Source organism: Euwallacea fornicatus, chromosome 1, assembly GCF_040115645.1.
Source record: "Euwallacea fornicatus isolate EFF26 chromosome 1, ASM4011564v1, whole genome shotgun sequence".
NCBI classification, from domain to species: Eukaryota; Metazoa; Arthropoda; class Insecta; order Coleoptera; family Curculionidae; genus Euwallacea; species Euwallacea fornicatus.
This window is the reverse complement of record NC_089541.1, coordinates 1,355,318-1,382,316: the sequence shown is the minus strand read 5'-3', so window position 1 is coordinate 1,382,316 and position 26,999 is coordinate 1,355,318. Positions and strand designations below refer to the sequence as shown.

General features: G+C 38.1%; 8 protein-coding genes across 15 annotated transcripts; 4 read left to right on the top strand and 4 right to left on the bottom strand.

Moving 5' to 3' along the window:
* The first annotated feature begins 191 nt into the window (after nt 1-191).
* Sec8 (Secretory 8) lies at nt 192-3,402 on the top strand. Its single transcript, XM_066293270.1, has one exon. The coding sequence runs from the start codon at nt 451-453 to the stop codon at nt 3,268-3,270; it is 2,820 nt and encodes a 939-aa protein (XP_066149367.1). The 5' UTR covers nt 192-450; the 3' UTR covers nt 3,271-3,402.
* Nucleotides 3,403-3,660: 258 nt separating this feature from the next.
* On the bottom strand, nt 3,661-7,446 carry Hrd3 (HMG-coA reductase degradation 3). Of its 3 annotated transcripts, none has more exons than XM_066293393.1 (9): nt 7,046-7,446; nt 6,714-6,823; nt 6,107-6,544; nt 5,859-6,047; nt 5,650-5,801; nt 5,451-5,576; nt 4,955-5,183; nt 4,211-4,896; nt 3,661-4,158 (listed from the first exon to the last, which is right to left on the bottom strand). In XM_066293393.1, exons 1-9 carry the CDS (start codon nt 7,195-7,197, stop codon nt 4,021-4,023), a joined length of 2,220 nt encoding a protein of 739 aa, XP_066149490.1. In that variant the 5' UTR covers nt 7,198-7,446; the 3' UTR covers nt 3,661-4,020. The 3 variants fall into 3 exon arrangements, with proteins under 3 accessions (XP_066149490.1, XP_066149575.1, XP_066149663.1); XM_066293478.1 differs by having other exon boundaries at nt 6,107-6,520; XM_066293566.1 differs by having other exon boundaries at nt 6,107-6,502.
* Nucleotides 7,447-7,840: 394 nt separating this feature from the next.
* Nucleotides 7,841-11,141, bottom strand: LOC136350746 (leucine-rich repeat-containing protein 49). Its single transcript, XM_066302784.1, has 10 exons — nt 10,987-11,141; nt 10,597-10,934; nt 10,100-10,546; nt 9,894-10,047; nt 9,697-9,836; nt 8,994-9,647; nt 8,762-8,944; nt 8,503-8,701; nt 8,220-8,453; nt 7,841-8,169 (listed from the first exon to the last, which is right to left on the bottom strand). The coding sequence occupies exons 1-10, from the start codon at nt 11,014-11,016 to the stop codon at nt 7,972-7,974; spliced, it is 2,577 nt and encodes an 858-aa protein (XP_066158881.1). The 5' UTR covers nt 11,017-11,141; the 3' UTR covers nt 7,841-7,971.
* A 314-nt stretch (nt 11,142-11,455) lies between these two features.
* Nucleotides 11,456-12,196, top strand: mRpL54 (mitochondrial ribosomal protein L54). Of its 2 annotated transcripts, none has more exons than XM_066300665.1 (2): nt 11,456-11,613; nt 11,810-12,196. In XM_066300665.1, exons 1-2 carry the CDS (start codon nt 11,520-11,522, stop codon nt 12,118-12,120), a joined length of 405 nt encoding a protein of 134 aa, XP_066156762.1. In that variant the 5' UTR covers nt 11,456-11,519; the 3' UTR covers nt 12,121-12,196. The 2 variants fall into 2 exon arrangements, with proteins under 2 accessions (XP_066156762.1, XP_066156688.1); XM_066300591.1 differs by having other exon boundaries at nt 11,456-11,616.
* Nucleotides 12,136-19,802, bottom strand: LOC136348988 (protein regulator of cytokinesis 1-like). Of its 2 annotated transcripts, XM_066300339.1 has the most exons (9): nt 19,580-19,802; nt 18,968-19,122; nt 18,727-18,916; nt 18,132-18,675; nt 17,634-18,083; nt 17,148-17,361; nt 13,812-13,996; nt 13,649-13,694; nt 13,123-13,275 (listed from the first exon to the last, which is right to left on the bottom strand). In XM_066300339.1, exons 1-9 carry the CDS (start codon nt 19,687-19,689, stop codon nt 13,259-13,261), a joined length of 1,911 nt encoding a protein of 636 aa, XP_066156436.1. In that variant the 5' UTR covers nt 19,690-19,802; the 3' UTR covers nt 13,123-13,258. The 2 variants fall into 2 exon arrangements, with proteins under 2 accessions (XP_066156352.1, XP_066156436.1); XM_066300255.1 differs by lacking the exon at nt 13,649-13,694 and having other exon boundaries at nt 12,136-13,275; nt 19,580-19,800.
* On the top strand, nt 15,335-17,108 carry LOC136349099 (lipase member K-like). Its single transcript, XM_066300467.1, has 4 exons — nt 15,335-15,887; nt 15,937-16,113; nt 16,182-16,493; nt 16,648-17,108. Exons 1-4 carry the CDS (start codon nt 15,572-15,574, stop codon nt 17,064-17,066), a joined length of 1,224 nt encoding a protein of 407 aa, XP_066156564.1. The 5' UTR covers nt 15,335-15,571; the 3' UTR covers nt 17,067-17,108.
* A 191-nt stretch (nt 19,803-19,993) lies between the features above and the next one.
* Atg14 (autophagy related protein 14) lies at nt 19,994-22,977 on the top strand. Its single transcript, XM_066302818.1, has 10 exons — nt 19,994-20,365; nt 20,637-20,742; nt 20,799-20,918; nt 21,457-21,653; nt 21,705-21,874; nt 21,984-22,140; nt 22,199-22,375; nt 22,422-22,548; nt 22,597-22,671; nt 22,724-22,977. Exons 1-10 carry the CDS (start codon nt 20,181-20,183, stop codon nt 22,802-22,804), a joined length of 1,395 nt encoding a protein of 464 aa, XP_066158915.1. The 5' UTR covers nt 19,994-20,180; the 3' UTR covers nt 22,805-22,977.
* A 214-nt stretch (nt 22,978-23,191) lies between these two features.
* Nucleotides 23,192-26,987, bottom strand: Ada2b (Transcriptional adapter 2B). Of its 4 annotated transcripts, none has more exons than XR_010734142.1 (9): nt 26,887-26,987; nt 26,730-26,827; nt 26,617-26,676; nt 26,210-26,563; nt 25,922-26,155; nt 25,652-25,861; nt 25,365-25,442; nt 24,431-24,665; nt 23,192-24,375 (listed from the first exon to the last, which is right to left on the bottom strand). XR_010734142.1 is itself a non-coding variant. In XM_066301954.1 (9 exons), exons 1-9 carry the CDS (start codon nt 26,891-26,893, stop codon nt 24,331-24,333), a joined length of 1,305 nt encoding a protein of 434 aa, XP_066158051.1. In that variant the 5' UTR covers nt 26,894-26,987; the 3' UTR covers nt 23,192-24,330. The 4 variants fall into 4 exon arrangements, 1 of the variants encoding a protein (XP_066158051.1); XR_010734144.1 differs by having other exon boundaries at nt 25,365-25,421; XM_066301954.1 differs by having other exon boundaries at nt 25,365-25,426.
* Nucleotides 26,988-26,999: the final 12 nt, after the last annotated feature.

Here is a 26,999-nt window from a genome sequence, read left to right as displayed (position 1 = left end):
ATAATTATTTTGTTTTAAAGCAGGATTTTTTACTTTTCAAGTCTATTTTACTGCAATTGTCAGAGAATATTTGCCGTAATATTATTAATATATAATAAAGTATTGAAAATGTAATGACTCTTAAAGTTAAATACGCCAAAACTAATTCTCATTTCATGACTTTTACGTATGAATTTGATAGATGTCACTAATGATAACGTCACTTCCCTACCGAATTGAATGTGGGGTTAAACTCGACATTTTTTTTGGGAAAATTCCTTTAATACCTCTGAACACTAAAATCTCAAACTTTTAATCACCATTTCCAACTCACGGCACAAACTTTCGTAACTCTATAATGGTCTCGAATGCAACCCAGACTCACTTACCAAAGCGACACATCTACAAACCTGCTACACCCAAGTGGGTGTTGTTTTCGAGCGACTGATCGACATTCTTGGTACTAAAATCATGGATTCGCCCCCTGTAAAACCCCCTAGGGGCGTCAAGCCAGTGAAGGAAACCAGCGGTTTGTTAATGTCGGTGATTCGAACATTATCCGCCAGTGAAACAAATGAACAACGAGATAGAGAAAAGGCAAAATTGGAAGCTGATTACAAAGTATGTGATCAGAGGCTGGATCAGTTGGTGTCGCGGCATGAAAATGACTTAACCCGAGTGATGCAAATGTTCGGGACCATTTCGCAATCAGTGACTGAGAACCGGGATAGAGTGCGTAGGACTAAAGAAATGCTTCAGGACTGCAAAAGGAAGTTGCGTTGTAAAAGGGATGAGCTAAAGGCATTATGGATGGAAGGGCTCGAATACAAATACATGCTGCAGCTACTGGATGAAATTGAAAAGATGAATAATGTTCCCAGTCAACTAGCCAATCATATGGCCCATAAGAGGTTTCTGCATGCAACGAAACTGCTAGTAGAAGCTGTAAAGCTAGGAAAAGATCCCCTTGAGGGGGTTGAGAGCTTGAAAGAGTTGAGTCAAGAATTGGAGCAACGCAAGGAACAGCTTCACCTTCAAATTCTGGCTGAGCTTAAAAATATTTTATACACAAGGCCATGCCAACACATTTTGACCTTAAGGAGACAGGGTTCAGGGAGGGATGGTTTTGCTGTGCATTCCCCACTGCAGCGCAGCATAAGGCTAAGAGTGAGTGGAAGAAATCGTAGCAATGTTTCAAGAAACCTCATGGAGGATTTAAATAAACTGCGTGTGCAGGACTTATTCAGTGGGACCTTCAATATGGAGGAGGATTTAGATAGCTTAAATATTGATGATAATCACAGAGACTATGTAGCAATTCTCGTAAAAAGTTTATGTTTGCTAGAGAAATTGCCTTTTGCTTTAGATGAGATAGTAAGAGAAATGCAAGTGTCATTAAGTTACATTATCCAAAAAAGCACACACCATGTTATAGATTTCACTGAGAATTTAGACTCTAAACTGGCCTTAAAAGAGCTGTGCAATGTGCTGTTTGATCAGTTCAAGGAAGTGGCAGATATGCATTTGAAATTGTTAAAATGGGTTGATAAAGGGATTAAGATTCATAAAATTGACTTAAAGCCTTATACTTTACAGTACTATTGGTCTCAAGTGCAAGAAGTATTGCAAATCTTTTTGAGTGATTATCTGGACTTGCAAAATATGTCAAATGATTTGCAAATTGACAATAATGCTAATGCTTCATTAACAGGGGATATTTCAGTATATTTTTCCAGACGAAAGCAACAGACCAAGAAAAAAGTTTTGTTTAAATTTGAAGGCTCTTCCAGTGCCCTCAGCCTGAGCAGCACATTGAAGTCTTCGAAAAAAGATCATAAAGTGCTAATATGCCTTTCCCACCCCAATAACATACTTATAGTGTTTATACCTTTCATGTGCTTTATCGAGGACATTGAGAATGTTCTAGGGATGACTCATGGCTCCAGTGCTTTGCACCAGTTTATCACCCAACACATTTCAACTGTATACTTAAAACGCAAATCTAGTGAAATCATGGAGCAAATTGAAAATGCTTCTAAGGCTTCTGATGCGTGGAAAGCCACAGTGTTGCTTGATTTGTCGTCTGATTATAAACCCCTGCTTATGAACGCCGTTACAGTGGAGAGATGCATGCGTGAGTGGAAGGCCGTACTACATTCTCTTCCTTTATATAGTGAAAAAATCGCCAAGTACTCCGTAAAAGCTCTTAAGGAGTATAAGGATACTTGTTATGCAGCTTATCGCGGAATTGTTCAGCCCCACTCGGAGGACCGTAGGATCTGCAGTGCCGCCTGGCTGAAAGACGAGGACATAAATAGATTTCTCAAGTCCCTCCCTAATTGGTTGAATTTGAAGACTCAGCAGGAATATTTCGCTCGCAGTGAGAGGGGCAGAAAAGTTTTGAAAGGGCAACCGTCAGAGGAAGAAAGCCCGGAAGATGTGCGGATGCGCAACCGTAAGGAGGCTGAAATATTAGCTAGCAACCTTGGAGAAGGAGGAGTGACTGCTAGTGAAATTCTCAGTGATATGAGTTTACTTAAAGACCTTGCAACGCTTCAAGAAAGCATGGAGTGGTTCTCAATAAGGATGTTTCAATATTCCAGTGAATTTCGCTTGGAGCCTTTGAGGCTCAGTCCAAACAATAAAAAAGAAGAGAGCAATGATTTAATGCCGCCAGTCTCCAGTGCGATCTTGCATCAGCTGACAAGCATAGCCCAGGAGTTTGATGAATTAGCAAATACCTGCCTATTACTCCTGCATCTGGAAGTTAGAGTTCAATGCTTCCATTACCTTCTAGTGCAATCTCCCTACAATAAAGACAGTCATGAGGCCGACCTTAAGGTCTCCGAATTAAGCAGAGTTCTCGCCAACGTAGATGAAGCCATGACATCTAGTCTCCACCCTCGAAAGTGCAAATATATCTTTGAAGGATTGGGGCATTTGATAGCAAAGATACTCATCAGTTCTGCGCAGTACATGCAAGTAATTGACGAAGCAGGCATTCAAGGCATGTGCAGGAAAATTTTCGCGTTGCAACAAACCTTAACCAATATCACCATGACTAGGGAGTTGGCTTTGGATCATGCTCGGCATTACTTTGAACTGTTCTTCCAAACCTCTGAAGAAATTCTCAATGGTATTGTAGATAAAGGGCCCGAGTTCAGTGAGTTGGAATATATGAATGCGCTGCAGTTGCTGAATAGAAGTCAGAAAAACAAGGACTCGAATTCAGTTACTGTGCATTTGGAAAGGCTCTCCGATATTCTGGGGGAAGTTGGAGTGACTGTGTAGTAGATCAGTTGAAGTAAATTGCTAGTATTTGTATAGTAGTTCATTAAGAGTAAAGAAGATTTAATTTATATATTGATACAGAAGGAGGGATTATTAATGAAGCTAATTATTATTAAAGAGTTGTGTTATAAAGATGTTTTAATATTTCAAATTACAGGTGCAATTTGCTACCCTTAGATTTCTATACGATAAAAAAATTTGTAGTTAACAAGTTGGCCTCCTTTTTTGTGACATCCTGTATATAAACTCGCTCTCTAATCATGTCATTTTCATCAGTTCTTATTATTTTAAAGCTCAGTGACCACTCACAAACGATATGCAAATTTTTTGCTAAACAATTTGTCAAATGTTTTCAAAAAACTTACGTAATCAATTAAATAGGCACACAAATTCAAATAACCCAAACTCTGTTTTTTTCCACAATTATTAACATCAACAAAGAACAAATTACCACTAAAACTCTTATATTACCTCACAATAACAGCCTCTATCACACGCAACGGGAATTAGGTACACTTAGACAATGCGTTTATTTATAAATAAAACAAGAACTATTTACAAAAATAAAATAAATAAATCTAGATTTCCTAACAGCTTCTTTAGAGGAATATGTTTATTTATGTACGAACAAATTATATATGTATGCAGATGATACGTCGTTGACGGTTCATTGCAACCTCGTAGTTGCAAGCAAGCGCGTTTTAAACCTTTTGAGTGTGTTTATAGCAGGATGAAGGGAAAAATTAAAGGTCAGGCAAGAACAGGCTGTATTTGCGGTCTTCTGAAGTAAATAATGGTGGCTAATAGGGCCATAAGCATCGAAATCAAGTAGAGGTCCCAATCAGTTCCTAAGGAATCTATAAAGTCTGCGATCCTTGTAAATGGGCTCTAAAAACAGATATATTCGACCTGCTTTTTTTGTCTTAAAATATACTCATACCTCTCCGAGTTTTTCTATGCTAAACAAGAAATTGAGTTTAAATAGTGCTAAAGTGACAGGTACTTTAGCATCCACACTAGTTTCCGCTGCTAAATCGTAACACCTTTTTGCCAAATGTATATCTTTGCTCATGCCCAATCCCTGCTCGTGCATATATCCCAAGTTGAACAGCGCCTGCGCGTTATGCTGCTGCTCGGCAGCGACTCGGTACTGCGTCGCCGCAGTTTCATAATCCACAGTAGTGCCCAGGCCATAATAGTAGTAGTCGCCTACTTTGACTTGCGCGGCGGAATACCCCTGAGCAGCTGCCCTCGACCAGTACAGCAATGCCCTGATGAGTCCCTCGCTGATATCAAGCATCGGTACCTCACCTCGGTCCAACATAAATGCGGCGTTGCTTTGCGCTACCTCATAACCCAACTCGGCCAACAAGACATATTGTACAAAAGCTTGATTATAGAGCCCGTCTCTATAATCCGCATGCGCTTGCATAAGCAATTCGCCCCAACGCCCTCTTTCAGCCACGTTTTTAAACAACTCTACTGCAGTGGTACAAGAGCGCAGCATCCCTGTGCCTTTCGCATGCATTTGCCCCAGATTATAAAAGGCCAGAACGTGACCAGATTGCGAAGCTAAGTTGAAGTACTTGTTGGCCAACTTGTAGTCCTTCTTCACCCCTAGGCCCTCTGAGGACAGCGATTAGGTTCCAGTAAAAAAAAAAAAACAACAAAAATGAATACTTACTAAAGTACATGTTGCCTAGCTGCAGCTGTCCGTCTACCCAGCCCTGGTCGGCGGCTGCCATGAAGTACTTAAAAGCTTTGGCGTAGTCCCGATCTACGCCTCGACCATATAAATACATAAGACCAAGACCGCTCAGACCTACTGGATTATTCAGTTCGGAGGCCTTTTTGAAGTACTTGAAGGCGGTGTCGTTGTTGGCGTCTACCTCATCGCTGCCATCGAGATAGATCTGCAGTATTTTTACATAACTAATTCAGAAAATTCGATACTTTTTTTCTACTGTTATACCAGTAAATTATAAATTATGTAAGACTAATCTATAATCGAAAAACGGCCATTAAAATATCTATAAATGGAACTCCCCTATACAAATTTACAAGTTCGATTGTTTTCCTATTGTCATACATTTCAGATTTAGGGTGCATTTTAAATAGAGCGGTTTATACGAATCTACGAATCGGGTCGTTCGTCAATTTTTAATTAAACATACTTATACCTTGCCCAAGTACGCCATGGCCATGGCATTTCCGGCATTGGCAGCTTGAGTGAAATAATGCATTGCCTTTTGGTAGTCCAGATCAACCCCTCGACCCCCCTGATAATGTAACTGACCAAGACCTACCTAAAAAAAAAAATTAAATATAGGAAATATAACAAGAGTTGGCATAAACATGAGAAAATAAGATGGTACTAACTTGAGCTTGCACATCTCCTTTTTCTGCTAACAACTGATAATATTCCAGCAAATCATTGTCCAATATCCCTGAAGTATATCCATTTTCCAACTCATCAAGCAGTCTTATTCTCTGTATGGCTGCACCCCCACTAAATGAAACACCTTGACTGACTGCAACAGCCAGAAAAATTATACATGTATCATATTTTGAACCACAACCACACATACCTTTGTCTGCCACCTGCCTATAGAAATCCAAGGATTTCTCACAACTAGGGGCTACTCCTGCCCCTGCAAAATACCTATAACCCATGGCCATTTGAGCCCAAGTATTACCCCCTAGGGCCCCAAACATATAATGCACTAGTGCTTTAGCTTGACTCACATTTACTGCCAGGCCTGAAGCGTAGAGAAAACCTGTTAATTGTATTAATTTTATGAAACTTATTGACCAAATATTCATAATCTTGTCATACCCATGCCCATATGCCCATCAGGATTTCCATGTTCTGCCAGCTCCTGAAACATCTCTTTTGCTACATAAATATCCTGTTTGAGGGTGGTACCAAAGAGTTTTGCCCATGCTACCAACGCCTTGGCTTCCATGTTTCCTTTATTTGAGGCTTCAATGAGCATGTGATAAACTAGAGGCTTATCTGGACGCGTTTTATTAAGCAAAACCGCTGCATCCTCAAAAATCTGCTTGGCTTCAATTTCTTCAGATGTTAATTCTTTTTCAATTGAAGCTGATTTTGGCAACTCTATTGAATCATCCAAATCAGCCTCTTCTATATCACTTCCAGCTAAAAGGTCGAATTCTTTGGATATTCTCTCAAGCACTTTAGTCTGGTCCACAATGACAAAATTCAATTCTGGAGATTCCAGGAGGTCTAAAAGTGTTAGCGAATCACTGTCTAATAAAGGAGAGAAGAAAGTGTTAGAAATTTATTGTTCAGAGTATAAAAATTGTTAATACCCAAAGATGGTTAAAACCTATTTTAAAGCTGCAAGGGTTAGTATAAGTTGGTGTAGCAAGTGAATGACATTGAGTTTTAAAAGAAGCATAATTGGGTTGGAAATTACCTTTGTTAGAGGTGGTTTTGTCAGCTGAAGGCTCAGAAGATGAGTGGATTTTTACTACTTCAGCTTGTCCATCTCGTATTTCAATTCTGAGTGCATCACTTTCCTCAAACCTATTGTTAAAGTACAAAATGTTCTAATATTTTCCTTAAAATTGTTTATTATATAGCAAATAGAACTTCTTTGAAACTAATGTGCCTTTATATGGACAGTTTACTGCGACCAATGCTGTGTACCAGAAAACTGTCTCTATCCAAACAATGCTTATAAGAATATGAAAGAAGCATCTCAGGATTAATAAAGTTAAACTAGAGTCCCCAAAGTGCTTGACTTACTTGATCACTTCCTCCTCAGTCTGTACATCCTCCGAACTTTCTTCATCCTCCTTATCCTGGATTCCAGGAATGGGAGGCCCACGTACAGCCTCGTCCGAGAACTCACAACAAACTAAAGCAATAAAAAGCACTACTAACAGCTTGTGGCGCATTTTTTCGGTGAACACCGCTCTCAAAACATATTACAACTTGCTCTTCAGCACATACGTGTCCTTTCGGTCCAGAAAACAAATATCGAATTATACGGTGAATTGTGTTTTTATAATCATCGATAACATATCTAGAATTTTTCAATGTTCTCGAAAATGAAATCTATAATAAACGCGTACAATTTATGGTTTTTAATGTATTTTTCAAGTTTTTGTACTTTTGTCAAATATTTGGCAAAAAAATGTATTGTAAAAAAACCTATTGGAAAGGTTGTCATGTCTTGGAACACATTTACGTGTTTAAATTTTAATTTGGCAACATTGCAATTGGTCTTACCAGTAGTGCGATATCCCTAAATTATTGACTAGTTAAATATATTTTAAAAGTTAAAATTGTAATATATTTGAAGGTGAAAGAGATTCTAACAGCCGTAGATGCCAATTTTTGTATTTGTGTAAAAAACAGATACAAAGAGTACGAAAATTTTAAGAAGTCAACTGGAAGTTGAAAACGATTAAAATTTATTGTAAAAAAAAATTATAGATGGTGCCCATTAATCATTTTGCCATTGTCGAGGTACAAAATTCTTATATGCTTCAAATTATGCATATAAAAACCCAAAATCTAAAGAAAACAAACCACAAATCCCTAAAAAATCACGTATAATTGCTCATAACAAAATACATTAAACAATACGTCGACATAAAAACGAACAAAACTTTTATAGAAATATCCGTGTGATTTCCATTCTTAAGGCAGTGGCTAAAAAACAACAATCACTTGCTCAGTTCTTGCATTTTCTGCTTCATGTACAAATCCAGCTGCGAGTAATCTATCAGAGTATTCTGCACAAACTCGTGCATTATGCGGGGCCAGTCGCGTTCGAGTATCTTCAACTTTTTAACGGCATTGGTAGTCTCGTCTAGAAGACTGGATAAGTGCTGTCGGGCCTTCTGACGTAGGGCTAAATCGTCCTGAAAGGAAATTTTTCTGAATTGATAAAAAAAATTACAAAGATATCCACCTGACTGAGCGCCCCCTTTTTCCATTGCAACGCTTCCTTGCTGACAACGCTCCTGAGCGCAGGGTCGGCTTTCATCAACCACTTTTTGGCATTTTGCTCAGTAATACCTTGGTTGACGTCAATGCGCAATCGCGCCAACAGGGGCTGTAACAAAACCCCCGGGAGAGACCACAAAACAAGATCGCTCAAGCTTTGGTACTCAGAGTTAGCTCTTTGTACATCCTCCTCGTTTATCTAGTTTAAAATCTATCAATGTGTTTCTTTTATAATATTTCTTCAGTACCTCCACATCATTGATGACTTTGAGCCCCCAATGAGCTAGTCGGTAAATAGCATAGCTATGCCACTCTTTTGAGGTCAAAGCGTTGCCTTCTGGATCTACGCTTAAAGCAATCAAACCCTGTACTTCAGAGAGCGCATTTAGTTGCCCCAAACACGTCAAATTAGTCTCTTTAAAAACGAAGTGTTCAGCGTTTGGGAACCTAAAGACAAATAGCTTCCAGTACAATCTTAGTCACCGCTACATAATTCAGTATTCCGACCTGTGCTTAACCTTACACAAGAACCCTACAACACTGTTAAAATTGACGTAGTTAAATTTAACAGTGGTAACGTCATGGGCCTTGCCAGGGCTCCACGGCTTGTCTATGAACCTAAGTGCTCCTTGACCGTAAATGTTCAAATGGCGGCCACAAATCTCTATAAGATAGTCACCCCCTTGTTCTCTAAAATCCACATTTGTGGCATTTAGAAAAAATACAATTATTCACTTACCGATCGGTAGGAGAGTTTTGCGGGACCTTCTTGGGTTTGGCAGTAGCAGCTCGGCTATTACTACGCACCAGAGGTGCCCTGCAAAGCTTAGCACTTTTCACACTCCTGCCAATGCTACTTTTTGAACTTCCTTTCTCACTCTCCGACGTACTTAGCAATGAGGCATTTGAAGAAATATTGCTCAAAGTGTCGTCAGATGGAATTGTGTTTTCAATTACTGGAAGTACATTTTGTTGATCACCAACGTCTTCAGATTCAGAATCTGATTGCTCGCTGCTTGAAGTGCTTTGAGCGAGTTCACTGCCGCTGGCCAATGAACTTGAACTGTCAATATTGGGCCCTACGCTGCTGGACAAGCTTCCAGAGCGCTTTTCCAACTTATTTATTATGGGGACCAATATAGGGGGAAGTTTTAAATCAGTAGAACAGGTGCTGCTGGAATTCTCAGTGTCTTGAGAAAAGGTGCGCATGAAATGGAGGTTTTTATCAGGCAAAAGAGGAACTTTTGAAGAGAGTTTGATGAAGGATTTGGACTTGGGCATGAGTTTTGGTTTGTTCAGTGAGGTGAGGACAAAATCTGAGTCTGGTTTGAGATTTTTAAGAGATTTATCAATGGCAGTGTTGGGAGTGTTTGTGAGGCATTTTGTTTGTGACCTAAAATTTTGAAATATGATTATGTGCCAAGGACTTATTAGTTATAAACCTTAGCAACTCCCAGTTAGTGCGAGCATTGGAAATGACCTCTTCTCGTCTACAATTCAACGTAGTTTCACTGGTTAAATCCATAAATGCAGCATTAGTGGTTTCTTTATTTCGTCTCCAAGCCATAGCAGCTTTTCTCACCTGTTTCACAGCATTTTCAAGGTTAAATTTTATTCTTTGACTTATTTATCTTTATACCTGATCTGTAATCTGCATAGCATTCAATTTGTGAAGATGAGGCAAATATGATACTAAAAATGAAATACAATCCCCTGAAAGAAATACAGCATTGCCATCTATGGAGATTTCTTTTATATTGGGAGATTTAGCTATACTGCTAATATCATCAACCCTAGAATCAGTTCTATTTCTTGAATCTAATCAGACTTTTTCTTAATCCTCACCCCTGCAAATCATTATTGCTCAAAAACAGTTTATTTAAATTACTCAAATCTCCACATCCAAGCAGTTTCCTCAATCTATTCCTCCTTAAATTCAACTCCTGCAATAAATCCAGCCCTTGTAAATCCTTGACACCAACAAAACGAATTTTATTGCCAGCTAAATTTAAAACTTTGAGTTCAGAGAGTCCATTGAGGCCAGAAATGTGGCTTATTTGGTTGCCATGCAAGTCTAGCACTTCGAGTTTTTGCAAATTATGCAATCCCTCCAGTTTTTTAATCCTATTTTTCCCTATTAAAAGAACCCTAAGACTCTGCAACACTTCCAAGCTCCTGAGCTGCTCCAACTGATTGTCATATAAATCCAAGAAAACTAAAGTGGGAAATCTTTGTTGAGCTAAAGTATCTATGTCAATGATTAAATTATGTTGCAGTGACAATAGACGCAGCCTGGGAAATTTATGTGTTAAAGTTAGGAAACTAAGACAATAGCTACTCACCGGGGCTCAGCTTCAACAATAGGAATATGAGTCAGTCCTCTTCTATCTAAACAAATCCTGTCTGGGTGTCTTTCTTTCTCATTTTGTGTCCGTGAAACGCGTAAGATTCCGTCGGGGCCAGCCTGCAGCGCAATATAATCATATGCAGAGCTATCTTGACCCTTGCATATGCTCGTAGCATTTAAGGTGCTGTGGGATCGGACATAGAGGGATCTCCTCTCAGTATTCGGTAAAGCAGAGGCTATTTGAAGCAAATGCTTCTCTGAACTGTTCTGTGAGGTCACAGCATTTGGTCCAATAGACTTTTGAGCAGGCAATCGAACGGTTTTTTTTCTTTCCTGCGGTGGAATTGATTGAAATTTCTAGAAGTTATAAATAAAAGCTACTTACAACTGTTGCAGCAGCACTACTAGTGGGCATTTATGCTCCATACAGATGGGGTTGTGATACTTTATTTAATCATATTTTAAGGGGGTTTGACGTTATTAACCCATTTTTTTAGGGGTTGTTTATTGTGGTTATGACACAGGCTTTGGGAATATTTCATATATTGTAACGACATGACACATCCAACAATTTTAAAGGAGCCGGCAATGATGCATTCATACTAGTTTGTTAAGTTTAATAAAAATAGAAAGATCGGTATTAAGAGGACTTCATACATAAAAATAAAAACTATTTGAAGATAATAATGTAGATATGAAATAAGCTTGAAACGTTATAGTTTTTTATTTAATATCGTAAGAAGTTTTTCTATTTAAATATTATGAGAAAATTATGTCAGCTAGCACTACACACAACGTTGCTAGGTCTTAAAATGAGCTTAATATTTAACATTAATATTAACCTCAGTTTTATTTTAAGAAAAAAGTATCATTTTTCTTTTTTGTAAATTAAAAAAAACGGCATATAACTCGATCAAAATGAGTTTAAATACTCTCCTAAATATTAATAAAACCCTAATCTCGATTTTTCAATTAAACTTCCCCAAGAAAAGCTATGCAAAAGCAGCCACTAGTAGTAAGTTTTATCTGGACTCTCCATCAAAGGCCTAGTTTCCGAAGTTCTGATAACTTTACCAATAAAAATCTTACAAAATAGCCCCAGGGCGTTAACACATTCCTTCACATCAATTATATCTTCAGTAAAGTTACCAGTGCTCCAACATCTTAAAGCAAATAACATTAATCTTCCACTAAAAACCAATTTTCAGGTGTGAGTATGTTGGGAATGAAAAAGAAGAAAATGGTAAAATCGGGTCCTGCCATCGAAAAGAAAGTATTGCCCGTCGAAACTGATCCAAATAGGTTAGTGAACTACTGTTGTGGGTCCAATATTTACTTGACAGGCGAGGACATCAAATTGGCCCCTAATAGCGAGTACCCAGAGTGGCTTTGGAGCATTAGGACTGGCCCAACACCCCCTTTAGAAGATTTAGACCCAAATTCTATGGAATATTGGAGGAAAGTGAGGAAAATGGCCATAAAACAGAATATGCAGCTGCTGAAGCTGAAGAAGTTCTGAATGGATTAAATGAAGTTTCATTGGATAATTATTGTTATATATTTTGTTAATAATAATATAAGTACTTCAGGTTAAATCAGTTAATAAATCTAGTAGCTAGTTAATGGAAAAAAAAATCTAAAACTAATATTAGCGATTAAAATACATTTACAGAGTGGGTGTAATTCCGAGACATGTTTAGATATGAAGTCACAGTAACTAAAGGAGATTTTGCAATTTAAAAAGAACTATGATATTTTGGAACTAGTATACATTGGTGTTATTTTTTTAAAATAGGTAAGGTAGTTTACCTATCAAAATGAATTTTGTCGGCTGTTATATGATTAACATATTGTTCTACAAAAACTAAGAAAAATATGACTAACTATTGACAAATTTTGGTTCTTCACTAGGTTTGTCCTAAAAAAAAAAAATATCGCGGTTGACTCGTTCTTTTTCTTCTATCTCCTCAAGTTACTGAAATTTTTTAAATAAATACAGAAAATTGCCCATCCTGTATAGGGTGTCTCAAATGCCATGGTTTAACAGGATACCTTGGTTACTATTGAAATTAGAGATACATGTATTTCATAAAACTGTGTTTGATTTTTATGAAAAAACGAAATGCGCCACTGAACTTTAAAACAAAAAGTTTTCAGAATTCATTTTTTATTTTTTCCAGTTCTTGCCACATAAATAATGCAGAAGAGAACCTACAAATCGAGATAAAAACTGTTTTTTGTCACAGTCAACTCTTGTTTCATGCAAATCAAACACTATATGTGTCTAACTTCAATAATAACTGAGATATTTCATAAAACTAGCAAATATAAGACACTATACATGCTATAATTGTAAGTAATGCAGAATTTTTTGACACATCTTACAGGCCTTGAATAATTAAAAAAAAATACGGATCAACAACAACTAAATTTTCCTCAAATGTAAAAAGATCACAATCACAAATTAAAATTTCAAGTTCAAGTTGCTCTTGCATGTGCTAAGCAGCTTGTGGTCGCCCTTGGGGGTTCTCAACTGAGGGCTATTCAACTGGTTTCTGCAAGCCCGCGAGGGGGTTCTACCTTCCGGGTTTTCATTCATAGGGGGCACCATAAAACGTGATTTTTGCTGAAAGTCCACAAATGTGCTGTTGGCCTCTTTATTCGACAGGTCCTTCTACAATGTTTGAGAAAAAAAATGAAGATTTAACCCAGGACATGCCGAGATTTGCAGTAAATGTTTTTTTTTCATGAGAAGCTCATGCTCTAATTAATGGCACGTGATAAACAATATAATGAAAATGAAGGGGATAGCACTTCAGGCTTAGTTGCGGACAGGCTTTTGACGTAGTTGTGTCGAATCTCGTACAAATCATATTCCGTTGAATATCCCAAATTTAAGTTCAATCGAATTATTTAATGAGAAGAAAAAGAGGGAAATTAGCAAGAAACTATCATGCTACTTTTAGTCGGAGTCTCCCTTCGGTCATGCACTGGCTTTGCCTCATATTAAAGCGATATTCAAACTTAAGATAAAATACCGTACTAACCCTCCTTAATAGGCAAATAAAGAGGACTGAGAGCCACCGCACATTTCTGCAAAAAAGGCAATGAGAACTCTTTACTACATGCACTTAACAACTGGTCGATGGAGAGGGATTAGTACGTTTCACATATTACTGTAGGCAATAAGGGTATATACGTTAAGTTTACCTCGAATGACGAATATGTGGTGTTTTGGGTTTGATTGGTATCACAATTCCGTTTCGCAATGGCGATTCGGCCCGAGCGTCTGCGTTTGCTACTCTCGATGGATGCACGCGACTTACGCTTCTGCGAACCCAACGGAAGCGTCGCTAATGTTACTTTGATCTTCGGAATCGTTCTCGGGGTCCTCCCTGGAAGGTGAAATTATGTTTTATTCAAACCGACGCTGCAAACATCAATTATGATGATGAGACAAAGAAATCTAATTGCGCGACACAATAACTGTGTTTGATATTCGGCTTGTGAAGCTGTGTGAAACGGAGGAAGTCAGTGTTAACACGTATGCCGAAGTCAAAGGAGGCAATCACGCTTATGCTTCATTTCAAATATTATTTTATTTTCTACATAATCAAACTTTTATTTTTTATTTTTGTACGCCGGGGTTTTGTAGAAATTAAGCAAATACCAAATACACTAGAACTCAGCTGTTTCAACAAAAATATTAAATAAAAACGAAGTTTAGGTAGAAAAAAGTCCGTAATTTCACTCTGGACCCTGCAGTTCTTCAATATCTTTTCAGTTATTTTATTTTGCAAAAGATCTGTAGCATTTAAAAACTTTTGATTTTCTGGATAAGTCATCTGCACATAATAGGCAGGAAGGGCTTCTTGAGCTGTAGGGATTAAAACTTCATCATTTCTGTCGCTTTCCTCCTCATCACTCGAGCCATTTTTGTATTGATGATCATCGGCAGAACTTTCACAAATCATGTCACATCCATTTAAGTTATTTTATTCAAAATCAGAAATGTGCGAATTTTCGACTCATTTGCTGAAGTCTCCGGCCTCTTGCTCATACCAGCATCTCTTGATGGTTCCCTATGACCGAGCTTAAACGTTCAGAAAATAACAAATGTGGTATGTTACAACCGAATAAAAATACATTTGCTTAATAGTAACTCGGACGGGACTTTTTTGTTTCTTCGTTATAACCGAGTGTTCGTTACATTCCAGCTTTACTGTATTTGATAATTATTACTTTTCCTCCGACCATAGATCGTATAGAAAATAAAATTAAAAGTTTTGCCCGATCAGGACTCGAATCCATGTCATCGGAGCGGAACCCCGACCCTGTTTCTTCGTCGCCGATTGCGCATAATCAATTTTCTAATTAGCGACGTCTTTGACACTTGATGATATTTTGGTGAATGTGAATATCAAAATTAGCATATTTTAGATTTACGTAGCTAAGCCATTGGCCATGAAACAAAGGGCAGGAAAGTAAAACAGTTTAATGATCATTGAATAATCTAGATGGAAATTCTCAAACGTGCTTAATACGCCTCCGTATAGGTCTAACTTGGAGCTGAGTCAACGACAATCGATAAAATTTATTAAGCGAAGAAGGCAAAAAGTTTTAAAAAGTATACTGGATTAGTAACATTAATAACAGCTAACTATATCATATTAGTCACTTGAAATGTGCCCCGAAAGAGATAAATACTTTTGACTTTAGTCGTAAATTATAGCCACAACAAAGAGACAAGTAACAACGAGATGACTCATTCTTGCACTTTATAAACAACATAAACTGGCCGTCTTTAATTATTATCGATAACAACAAATTTATATCGTGTAAATTTAGACCGCAACTGACCCAAGGCCGAGCAAAATCTACTTCAGAACCGAAAACAACACTCGGCGTAGTGCATCGTGCAATACATTAACACCACTTGTGCCGACTCCCATCCACCATCAAACCCGAAAATGCATCAGATATTGTATTTATTACTGTCTGTACTAGTATTTTTAAACCTCCAAAAGACACTTGCAATGCCATCTGACTTCGACGCCCCATTTTACCAATTGGACCCAGATGAAGACCTCACGGTTCCCCAAATAATTAGACGTCACGGCTACCCTTCGCAGAGTCATGTTGTCGAAAGCGAGGACGGTTATTTGCTCACAGTACACAGAATTCCCGGTGACAAGAGTGGCACTCGAGGGGGGCAGGCAGTTTATTTGCAGCACGGCCTTTTAGGCAGTAGCGCCGACTGGGTCTTAAATGGCAACAATACTTTTGGTAAGCACTTTTATCGAAGCATTAGAAACACTGCTAAGGTTAACTGAAGCCTTCCACTTGGCCGACAACGGCTATGATGTATGGCTGGGCAACGCTAGGGGAAATATCTACTCCAGAGCACACGTATCTTTGCCAATCAGCAGTAATCAGTTCTGGAATTTTAGTTGGCATGAAATCGCAACCAAAGATTTGCCTGCGGTGCTTTATCACATCAGCAACACCACTGGCAAGTACCTAAGCGAATAACTTATCAGCACATCGATGATTGGGTCCTAACCCCTTAAAATCCGACAGGAAAAGCCGGGGATATAATCTACATCGGCCACTCAATGGGGACTACGGTTTCATTCGTTCTGGCCTCGACTTTGCCTCAAGTGGCCAAAAACATTAAACTTATAGTAGCTCTAGCGCCTACGGTGTTTATGACACATCTGAGGAGCCCTGTAAGATATCTGGCCCCCTTTACCAACGACATTGATTGGCTGGCCCGGTTTCTGGGGCTGAAAGACCTGGCCCCGACTAATAAGGTGTTGAAGCTGCTTTCGTTTGAATGCGAAAAGAGTTATAGCAAGGCGATATGTAGCAATTTGCTGTTTCTGTTGGCAGGTAAATTGAAAATATTACGAGGTAATGTGAAGAAATAATTGAGAGGACGTGTTTTGAGATTTGGGGACTATTACTATCAGGATTGGTGGTTTCGCCGATCAGTTGTGTGTGATGAAAATACTAATAATACCAAGAAATCTTTACTAATTTTCAGGTTTTAATCAGCAAGAATTCAATATGACGATGCTACCGAAAGTCGCTGCACATGACCCCGCCGGAGCCTCCACCAAAACCTTAATACATTACGCGCAGGAAATCCGTGACTCCGGCAGTTTCCAACAATACAACTACGGCACCCAAGGAAACCTGATCCAGTACGGCACCCCCACTCCTCCAAAGTACAACCTGCTTAAAATCAAGAGGCCCGTCTACCTAATATATGCCCAAAATGACATTTTAACTAGTTACATTGACGTACTGAGGTTGTCCAAGAAACTGACGAATTTGGTGGGCCTGTACAAAGTACCCAATCGTATTTTCGGACACGTCGACTTTATATTCGGAATCGACGCCTTCGAGTTGGTTTATGAACCAGTAGTTCAATTTTTGAAGAACTTTACCAACGTCGTTTAATTGATTTATAGCGTTAAAATAAATGAGGACTTAATAGTTTTATTAATTGCAAATGCAACTGCATGTCTACAATACACTTACCAGCTCTGCTGGATGGATTCACGGGAGTACTGGCCTTTAGGCGTTTGATGTTCTCAGTATGGGGGGTTCCCAGGATCTTCCTCTTGACCGTGGACGAATGTTGTGGCGTTAGCATGCGGCTAGTCGATGGAAACAAATTTAAGGGTGTCCTTGAAGAGCCGATGGCAGTTTGATCCCGCTGCATTTTACGGGCGCTCAGTTTTAGCTTTTTGCGCTATTAAATGAGGAAAATTTAGGTTAGTTGTAGTTTGAATTCCACTTTTTTAAGGAATCGGATTATTACATGGTTTAAATTTCAGTGGCATACTGTGTATTGAAATTGAATAATACATTTTATTCAAAGGTAATACATGCGTTTTAATCTTGAAATTTGGCTGATACGCATTTTGTTATTTCCAACATAAACACATTAAATTTTACATTTTTGTAATAGTAGTTTCAGGTCATTAAACTAGTAATTTAGCCAATAATTACTGGAGAACTTACGTTCTCCCGATCCTCGTGACATTCGCGGATGTACTCTTCCGGAGTTCTACCAAACGTCCTAAACTGCCTTCCATTTTCTCGCAAATATTTCTCAGAAAGTTGCAATATTTGTTGCTCAAGCTTCGGAATCGACTTTGCCAACTTATTCCTCTCTTTCTCCTCAAGCAGCAACTTGCCCCCCCTATTTTTGTATCTGTCGCAGGTACTCCCGCTTTCATCTAAAGTGATGCTTCGCTGCCATTGCCTCTCATGCTGACCCAAGAGGTTCAACAGTTTCTCATTTTGTTCGTAGTATCTCTCCCATTTCTCAATTTCAAGCTCGTGCAAGTCCATTAAGTCCTCTGTGTAGCAGTCATCCTCGAAGTATTGGAAGCTGTTCTGTTCTTCCTGGGAGCAGTGACACTTTCGCCAGATATTTTGCAGTTGATCTCGTAGTTTGACCACAAATTGCTATAAAAATTGTTATAAAAAGAACTTCGTTTTTTTCAAACAACTTACCTCAATGTTGGCCTTTTTGATTTTCTCACAACGTTTCACTTCCTGCCTTAAAACTTCTAGAGTTTGCAAAGAACTGCCAGAACAACGCGACCGAAACTCATCCTGATCCCTCAAATCTACCTCCAACATCTTCCATAATTCTTCAATTCTGGCCCTAAACTGTGATATTTGTTCTTCAGTTGATTTTTTTATTTCCATCATTTGCTTGGAAAAGAGCTCCAATTTTTCCATATTTATAGTTGTGACTTTAAAATTGTCCTCTGCTACTATCATCTCTTCAAACTCATTTCTGGGTTGATATTTAAGTTCTTCAATGATTTCAATCAAATTATGCCTCAAATAGCAATAACGCTCCTCTCGTTCAAACTTCAAACCCTCGAGGCTCTCAATGTGCTGATGAAAATGCTCTAATTGTTCTGCAGTGGGCAGTGGTGGATAGCTCAGCTTAATTTCCTCCACTTCCCCTAATTCTTTTACCCAATCTGCCTGCTTTTTTTGCAAGAGTTCAAGTTCTTTTCTTTTGGCATTTATAATTAATTCGTACCTACATAGAACACTTTCATAATCAACTACATTCAATTATTATCAGACTTACTTATTGATTTGTTTTTGGAGATTCTGTTGTTCATCAAATAAGCACAACTGATCCTTCCCCACATTGGTGTTGAACGGCTCATGCAGCTCTTTGCAAACATCATTCAGCCTTACTAGTAAGCTTTCAACATTGTCCACAGTGGCACCCTTGAACCGCAACATGTCTTCTATGAGGTCGCACAGTACCTCGTCTTAAAACAATGCTTTGAAAAATAGTTCTTTTTTTCATTTATTTATCTTACCAATTGTGTGAAGATATGTATTTTTCCAGCTACTCACATGGTTCTCCTCGGTGCCTGCAATGTCTTTTACAGTTTTGCACCAGTAGAGGAAGCCTTTTTTGAAATTGGCCTTGATCATTTTGAATAAATCTTGTGCCCATGGCATATCACTGATGCTTAAGGGGAAATATAATTAGATACAATATGCCTTCCTAAATATAAACATTAATATATACCCTGACATTAAGATTATTCAGAAAGCTCATGAGAGATCATTTTTTTGAGACTATTTGTCCTGCAACCAATTGAAATGTTTTCTTTCTCATTTTCAAAGTTTAAGTAAAATTTCAAAGATTTTGAAATGCTGTGGTTTACTTAAATCTGGTACCTTTATTACTTTACTTGGAGAGAACCTGTTGGAAACGTAGACAGGTAACGTCATAATTTTAAAAGGTCAGGTAAGTTTTAAAAATTTGGTACAACCTATCCTAATGATCCTAATTTATTGAAATTTTTAATTACATGAACAAAGTAGTACAAAACATAGTTTTCATAGCGCGTTTCTGTTTTTTCCCCATGGCAAAAAATCCCTCAGTCCCAATCCACGGTAACAAAAAATGAAAGAAAACTTACACATCTTCATCCACATTTTCCAGTTGCTCGATCGTTATGGCATCTGGTCTTTGCGAATCATCTAGATCTTCTTCATGTGGAGATTCCTTAATTCTACTTATGTTGCTCATTTTCTTTTATTTATATGTCAGTTTGATTCTAATTCACATTTAAACATTAAGGAATACGAAATCTTCACGTCTTGACACTTTCTATTTTTTAAATTGAAATTCAACCTACCTAACCGTCATTTCTGACGTGCTTTTGAAGACATCAGTACCAAGACTTCTCATTGCTGGAGAATAATGACGTCATGCCACGGCATTGGCCAAATCTTAAAATCCTTCAAACCACCGGATTATTATTTCCTCCTTTTCTAATCAAACAGAGCCAATAAGGGTAACTGCTTCTCTAGACGATCCCCAAAATCATTTTGACGTGTATACGTGCGGACTTTGACATTGCTCTTAGAGAAAAATAAAAATACTCCATTTTTCCAAACAATCTTCGCACAAAGTTATAGCAAAATCACCCCTATAAGAAAGGCAAACAAAACTTTCTAGCCCTTCTAGAACTAATTATCCTCCACCCACCTCACTAAATTGTTTTTTAATTCATATATATGGAAATAACAATAAGCTCCGAAGATTCCAGCACAGCTCCACGTATTTTTCACATAAACGATCACATATCCAGTTGCTCGGATAGTCCCAATGCGCGGAGGTGCCCCCTTTGTAAGAAGTTCAAAAGAGCCTTCTATTGCAAAGACTGTCTCCATCAAGGTCTTATCATCCGAAATAATGAAAGGTGAGTTTAAGCCAAGTTGATAGATTTCCATAAGATAAAGTTAAACAAGTTGGAACATACCAAACTCATTTGTGTATTAAGTGCTGAGTATTTAATGTTTATACTTTAAACCCAACTACTTTCACATTAATATTGATATTAATGTTACATATTCATATTTACAATAATTTGGCTGAGGAACTCTAGTTAGTGCTGTATTGTATATGTAAAAATAAAACTATGTCCACTAAATTCTGTCTTATTACTATCTTTCTTATATATGGCTTGGTAGTCTTGGTAATATCCAAATGGCCTTGGATGAGCTTAATGCCAACAGATTGAACATGGAAAGAGCCTGCTTAAAGTCCATGGAAAGCAAATTAAAATATGATTCTCTGGTAAGTTTTAGTTTTGTTTTTGCGCCGTTATAAAATTAATATGTTGTTTTGGTCAGTTGTGTAAAGTTCGTCAGGCCAGGGAAAGGAATAAAATGATGCGCCTTGCTTTAGAGGAACAAAGGCAAAAAAGACAAACTCTAACTGAAAAATTAAATGAATTGAAAGACAAAAATGAGGTAAGTTTAAAATTGGTGTTTAAATCTCAATTTAAGGGCTGATTGCTATAGTGTTTTGCTGTACAGGATGATTAAAATTTGAGGTTCACCATTGGACTCTTAGTATCTACAGGAGATAAAAGATCCGTTGAATTATAGTAATGTTGGACAATGAATCTCTTGACCAAATACCTTTCAATAATTACAAAATTCTATGTAGTTTCAGAATATATTCAGACAAAACACAATTTACAATATAAAATAAAGTTGATGTTGGAGGCATGAACTCAAAACATTGGATAGAAGTAATACTGATGCATTTTGTAAGTGTGAAAAAGTGCTAACAGTAAAGTATCTTTAGTTTAAACATATACCACTAAATAATTTTAATTGGAATTTTCCAATTCTCAAAAAGGCATTTGTTGAGTTATACATTGCACATGTTTGCCACAATTTGACATTGTATCTCTTATGGATCGTGAGATTTTAAAGTGTGCCTCGGTTTTTAAAAATTTCTCAGCAGTCTGCCTTTGAACTTTAATTGTCCCTGAACTTACAGAAAGGTAGCGAGAAAATGAGACAATACAAAACAAAAAGTGGTTCGTTAGATGATGTTGTCTCACAGAAGTACAATGATGTGGCATTGGTGCATGAAACACTGCTAGAGAAAAATGAAGAAGTGAAGAAACTAGCGCGATTGAGGGTGCAGCAGTTGTTTAAATATATTTTTCCCATAAATGAGGTGAAGCCTACAATGTAAGTTTTTTTTTGTGGTTTAAGGAAGCTTTGATTGGGATTTATTAATAGGGAGATGGAGTCTAGTGGAGATAGCGTTGTTAAAGAATTAGCAGAAGCATCACAGACTACTTATTTGAAGGATATGTGGGTTTACACTGATTATTCAAATGAAACACAGTTTTCTGTAGTGGGGCCTTGTCTGCCTGGCAGTGGCAACTATTCCAATTACAACCTCTGGGGTAACACAATAACTCAACTAGTTAGGGTGTCCAAAATAAGTACTACTACTACTTAATACTTATGATGAGGCACCTCTATGTAATATTACAACTAACTAAAATAATTTAGCTCAAAACCGAGATGGAATGACTGTTTCGGAGGATACAGATATGACCAAAGTCAACCCTGCTTTCACCATTTCGGCAGCCCTCACGCACACAGCCCATCTCGTTAATGTCATCTCATTTTTCCTCAATGTTCGACTTCCATATAAGATGGTTTACAGGTGAGGCTTCAATAATCCAAAACAACCATTCCTGATAATCCTTTGTGGGTTTTTAAAGTGATTTTAGCAGTACCACCTTGAAAGAGTGCCAATTTAACAAAAGAGTTGCTCGGTTAAATGCTAATATTCTGCATTTGTGTGTATCACAGAATGTTGATTTAAGCTCACTAAGCCCAACTTTGACAATTCATAATATCTTACAGTTGCGTGACAATGAAAGTGCTGAATTAGGAAGGTAAGAGAGATGTTTGAAGGTAGGCTGTTTTTTAAGTTTGATTTAGACAAGGTCCTGTTGAGTTTAATGAGACTCAAGCTAAGGCTTTGGAGAGCTTAATCGCCAATGATCTCAAATATAAAGATGACTCTGATTCGGATGAGGGAGACTCTTTTACTGTAGAATGGGAAGCTGTAAGTAATTTATTTATTGTGAGACTTGTGCTTGTCAAATGTGTATAGGTGCCCCATATGCAATGTCCGGAAGCAATGCCAGGACCTGCAATTGTGCAGACTAGTGTCATTAATACTCAGCAAGTTAGTGTTGTTTGTGAAACGAGTATAAAGAGACTATACAAACATGTTTCAGGCAAGCAGTGTTGCAGGGGGTTTAATGAACAGCGCAGTCGCCAGTGTGGCCACAATATGGAGGGGTTTCACCGGTCGGTAGTAGAGCTCCGCCAAATTTTCATACTTTTATTTTATATTCAATGTTTGACCAGTTTTGTTCAAGATGTTTAATAAAGTAATGTGTGTTCATTTTTTTTTAATAGCATAAGGTGAAATATATTAGGTAATCACGTATAATTAGGTTTGAAATAAATCGGCAATTTTTCAGTAAAATTTGTTTTTTGGGTCCGATTTGCATGTAACGGTTGCTAAGAGGAATCTGATGTAGAGTTAAAATCAATTAGAAAGAACACACAAGCGTTATTTTCTTTCGCTTAAACACGTTTTGGATGTCCTGTCGCATTTTTGAATGCGGAATCTGTTGACAAAGGAAATGTTTGCGAGCTGTTGATTTTAGCGTAAAATAGATTTTGAAAAACTCGATGAATTGACTCAACCACATATAATCCTTTATTAACTAATATTCACTTTTATTTAATAACTTAAATCTTAATATAAACTGAGATCCTTATGCATATTCTGACTGTAAACCTGCACCGTAGAATGAGGATACTTAGAACTGCGGGGTTGTTGAGATCATAACTTTATTTATTCAAAAGTAGATTGTTTCATTTCTATGGGGGAGTTTCTAAAAAAAACTAAAATACGCTAGGTTAACATCCACACATAAAAAAGTACTAACATGATGCTCAAAACTATAGGCTAATATCAATGCCTAATTCATGGTCAACAGTGTTTAAGAAAGCAATATCCTTGAATGGCGTCCTCATTTGCAATAACATGTTGATTGGTTGTCATCATGAGCTCAAACCCAAAGACTTCACAGAGCGGGCAAATCTTTAACGTATACAAAGACAAACAAATAATATTATTGGTTAATTTTGATTAAAATTGAACATACCACAATGGTTTCAAAACAAACAACAGCTGGATTGGTTTTGGCAAACAAAGGTACCATTAAATGTACAATCTGAATTATGAAGGTTCACTTTAGAATATAGATTTTTTAAATTTTAATGATAAAAATTAATCTCAAGTCCATAATACATTCGATATCAAAGTGGAATATAATATTGTTGTAGCTGAAGGGGTAATAGTTTGCAAAGCACCAAGACGCAGTGCATAAATATGTATGCACAAAGATTGGTATTTTTTCTTAGCGACTTTAGCATTGAAAATAAAACTAGAAGACATGCAGAAACTATGTGGATCACATACAAAAGTCATTATCTCGGATGTTATTGAAAGTAATATACTAGACCATAGTATAATAATAGTTTACAAACTTATACATCTTACAGCAACAAAAAAGTTAAAAACCATTGTTAGTGTCCTGCGGAAACATATTATTAATTCCCTTTAAAATGTTCCTAGCATCCTCACGTTACAGCACAAACTCTAAATTGCTCAACAACCCAATCACACATCACGCAATCATACAACCATGTAGGGCTAAATCGTGGGCTAGAAACATCACTTTTTCTCTCTCGTCCTTAGCTCCAACTTTCCTCTTCCTACTTGACTACATCTCTGGCGACATCAATATATCCTCGACAAATCGGGACTTCATTGTGACGTAAGTGAACGGCTAAGCACATAATTAGTGCACAACTGGAATAGAAACATATCAGTAGGGGGTTATTTTAGATATCAGGTAATGCCGTACCTGACCTTGTCCTCGCCTGAGCGCGAGAGTTCTCCCCGACTCGAGTCCGACGTCACTCTTGGTCGCCGCCACTGACTGAGGCTGCGGAGTCCACATCGAGGACGTCGCTGTCGGTGATGCCGTCGTTGTCGGCGTCGTCTCGATGGTTGGCGCCGCCCCGCTGTCGTACCCGGAATCGTTTCCGGACGGCCACGTGGTTCTTGCGCCTGTGGAATTTGATGCGGTTTCTTCGCCGCTGCAAAGAAAAATCCAAATCGCCCTGTATTTTTTCCGTGCAAATTTTACAGAATTAACATTTTATTTTAGTTAGTTAAACAAAGAGGGGGGAAATTCACTCACAACTTATACGTAATGGAAAATGGATTTTTTCCTTAACATCAATATTTTCGAGCCAAATTCAACAGGAACCAGATCTCTTTTGTATATTTTAACAGGTGAAACAAAATGCCAATGTTCCCTTTTAACTGGCAAAAACGTTGGGTCTAATAAATGCCAACACAGCACCGTTCATTCGTTGCGATAAATATAATGTAGCCCCTGGGGCCCCTGAAACGTAGAATTGTGACTTCCGGTTCTTATCAATTTTTAAAGGATTTTTTCGAATTGTACGAAAAAAATGGTTGAAAACCCATAATTTATTTAACAATAAAAAATTGGTACATCCCTATTAACTGATATTTGGGTTTTTGCGCAAACTGCAAATTACAAACAGCGGCTGCCATTTCTTTTTGCAATAAACAGAGTACCCAAACTACAAGTGAATTTGACCACTTTTAGAAGAAGTGAGGTTATGTCATACCATCAAGAAACATCATCAATCATGCATAAGCAAAAAAATACATAAGGGGCATCTTAAAACAAAACTGAACATTGGAAGAGTCTCACAAACACAAAGCCATTTTCCACTACAGCCCCGCAAGGGGGCACCACTTACCCGATTGCGGACGTTAAGCAGGGATTCTCGAGCACCGTCTGAGCCATCGAGCCACTGCTGCCCTAAGTGAAATGTAAACTGATTCAATCGGGCTCGACTATTGCCCCTTTGCAGCCTAACGAACCAAATGTAATGCGAGATGATGATTGCGAAAGCCACCCAATCCCAACATACGAAAACAAATGAAAAATGACGCGACTAATGAAGCCGAAGAGAAGCTTGAAGCCAGACGAGGTGAGGTTAGTTATCGTATTGACATGCGCAGTTGTTAGATAGAGGGTACTTACAACTTTGCCCTGCCGGATTTGCTGTCTTTGGTAGGCTATATGTTGCTCATAGTGGATTATTTCATTTTGGGTAGTCAAGCCGACACTGCGATAGCGCTTTAATTCGGACAAGCGTTGGCGCAGCTCTTGCTCTCTCTCAATACTAGCTATAAGTCTCTCATGCTCTCCAGAATTAAGAAATTGCGCAAAAGGGCGCATGTGGTCGCGGAGCTCTCTATCAAATCAAAACCAAGTATTTTTTTTAATGTTTCTTCAAGTAATTTTTACAACTTGCTTTTGTTCCTTTGGATAAAGGGGCCTTGATGGATCCCTCCGTAAATTATCAAAATACTTGGCCACCAATTGATAATCTCTGACAATCCTCTTATGTCTCTGCCGCTCTCTAAGCCTTCTAATATACATGTCTACAACTGCCAATTTCAAAGCAGCCTCAACATCTGTACATTCTTCTTGGTCCCCTGAATGTAAATCTGCTATTAAATGCTCAGCTTCAGGGTCATACTCCTGAAATATTTGACATTTTTTCAAATAATTTTAGTCATTGTATCAAGAACAAACCCCCTCAAAGTCATCTCTATGGGGTTTATAACCTAGTATCTTAGCCTCTTCTAATGTAGCATCTAAAGGAGCCAGTTTTGACAGAGCCAATGGAGACAAAGGACCATCATCCTCTATTAAGTCTACAATCAAGTTGGGCTTTAGCACATTGCCCCATGTGGCCTTGCCAATGTTTCCATCCAAATAACGAGCCGTATATTCCTCTTTACATTCCTCAGCAGTCCTGGATTCTACATGTTTGGCCACAAGCTCCCAATTACCGTAAGAATAGAGCTCTGCGGCCTCAAGCAAGCTCAAGTGCTCTCGGCCAGTCCAAGCTCCGCGCCCTCCAAATATACTTACAGAACCATGGTCCTAGTGGTTGATTGACACCTGATTTGCTGCATATCAAGCACGTTGGTACTTACCACGAATCTATACGAATGGTCGTTTTTATGGGGGCCTATTTCCGCTCCTGCAGCGAAGCACTGCAAAGTATACATTTCTTTTTAGAGGAGCCGCTGACATAACCTCAACTTACCTGTAAACAAATGTCGAATTCAGGACAGTCACAACATTGTACTCGGACTCCGCTAACATCCTCTTGGCAGTAGGTGCACACTATTTTCGGCAGGATGTCTGAAATTTGCATGAAATTAGGCAATTTTTAAGTAGACCTGAAAATTGTGATTGCATACCCGCCATCTTGAAACCGACGCGTCACTGTTTTGACTTTGACAATGGCGTCACTTCAGGTAGTAAAGGATCGAATTTACTTTAAATATAGCTAATAAGGAAGACTATGTAGATA

Coding starts and splice junctions, on each gene's coding strand:
- Sec8 (XM_066293270.1), top strand. CDS start 451: ATGGATTCGCCCCCTGTAAAACCCCCTAGGGGCGTCAAGCCAGTGAAG.
- Hrd3 (XM_066293393.1), bottom strand. CDS start 7,197: ATGCGCCACAAGCTGTTAGTAGTGCTTTTTATTGCTTTAGTTTGTTGT. Junction 6,824..7,045: donor ACTGAGGAGGAAGTGATCAA/GTAAGTCAAGCA, acceptor CTTTAACAATAG/GTTTGAGGAAAGTGATGCAC. Junction 4,159..4,210: donor GCATAGAAAAACTCGGAGAG/GTATGAGTATAT, acceptor ATCTGTTTTTAG/AGCCCATTTACAAGGATCGC.
- LOC136350746 (XM_066302784.1), bottom strand. CDS start 11,016: ATGCCCACTAGTAGTGCTGCTGCAACAGTT. Junction 10,547..10,596: donor ATTGTTGAAGCTGAGCCCCG/GTGAGTAGCTAT, acceptor TAAATTTCCCAG/GCTGCGTCTATTGTCACTGC. Junction 9,837..9,893: donor CTATGCAGATTACAGATCAG/GTATAAAGATAA, acceptor GCTGTGAAACAG/GTGAGAAAAGCTGCTATGGC.
- mRpL54 (XM_066300591.1), top strand. CDS start 11,520: ATGAGTTTAAATACTCTCCTAAATATTAATAAAACCCTAATCTCGATT. Junction 11,617..11,809: donor TGCAAAAGCAGCCACTAGTA/GTAAGTTTTATC, acceptor ACCAATTTTCAG/GTGTGAGTATGTTGGGAATG.
- LOC136349099 (XM_066300467.1), top strand. CDS start 15,572: ATGCATCAGATATTGTATTTATTACTGTCTGTACTAGTATTTTTAAAC. Junction 15,888..15,936: donor AAATGGCAACAATACTTTTG/GTAAGCACTTTT, acceptor GGTTAACTGAAG/CCTTCCACTTGGCCGACAAC. Junction 16,114..16,181: donor TCACATCAGCAACACCACTG/GCAAGTACCTAA, acceptor AAAATCCGACAG/GAAAAGCCGGGGATATAATC.
- LOC136348988 (XM_066300255.1), bottom strand. CDS start 19,689: ATGAGCAACATAAGTAGAATTAAGGAATCTCCACATGAAGAAGATCTA. Junction 19,123..19,579: donor GAAAATGTGGATGAAGATGT/GTAAGTTTTCTT, acceptor TTTCCCCTTAAG/CATCAGTGATATGCCATGGG. Junction 18,084..18,131: donor TCAAAAAGGCCAACATTGAG/GTAAGTTGTTTG, acceptor CAATTTTTATAG/CAATTTGTGGTCAAACTACG.
- Atg14 (XM_066302818.1), top strand. CDS start 20,181: ATGGAAATAACAATAAGCTCCGAAGATTCCAGCACAGCTCCACGTATT. Junction 20,743..20,798: donor AATTAAAATATGATTCTCTG/GTAAGTTTTAGT, acceptor TGTTTTGGTCAG/TTGTGTAAAGTTCGTCAGGC. Junction 21,875..21,983: donor TTCCAATTACAACCTCTGGG/GTAACACAATAA, acceptor AAAATAATTTAG/CTCAAAACCGAGATGGAATG.
- Ada2b (XM_066301954.1), bottom strand. Junction 26,677..26,729: donor AATTCGACATTTGTTTACAG/GTAAGTTGAGGT, acceptor TATACTTTGCAG/TGCTTCGCTGCAGGAGCGGA. Junction 25,862..25,921: donor ATCCAAAGGAACAAAAGCAA/GTTGTAAAAATT, acceptor TTTGATAGAGAG/CTCCGCGACCACATGCGCCC.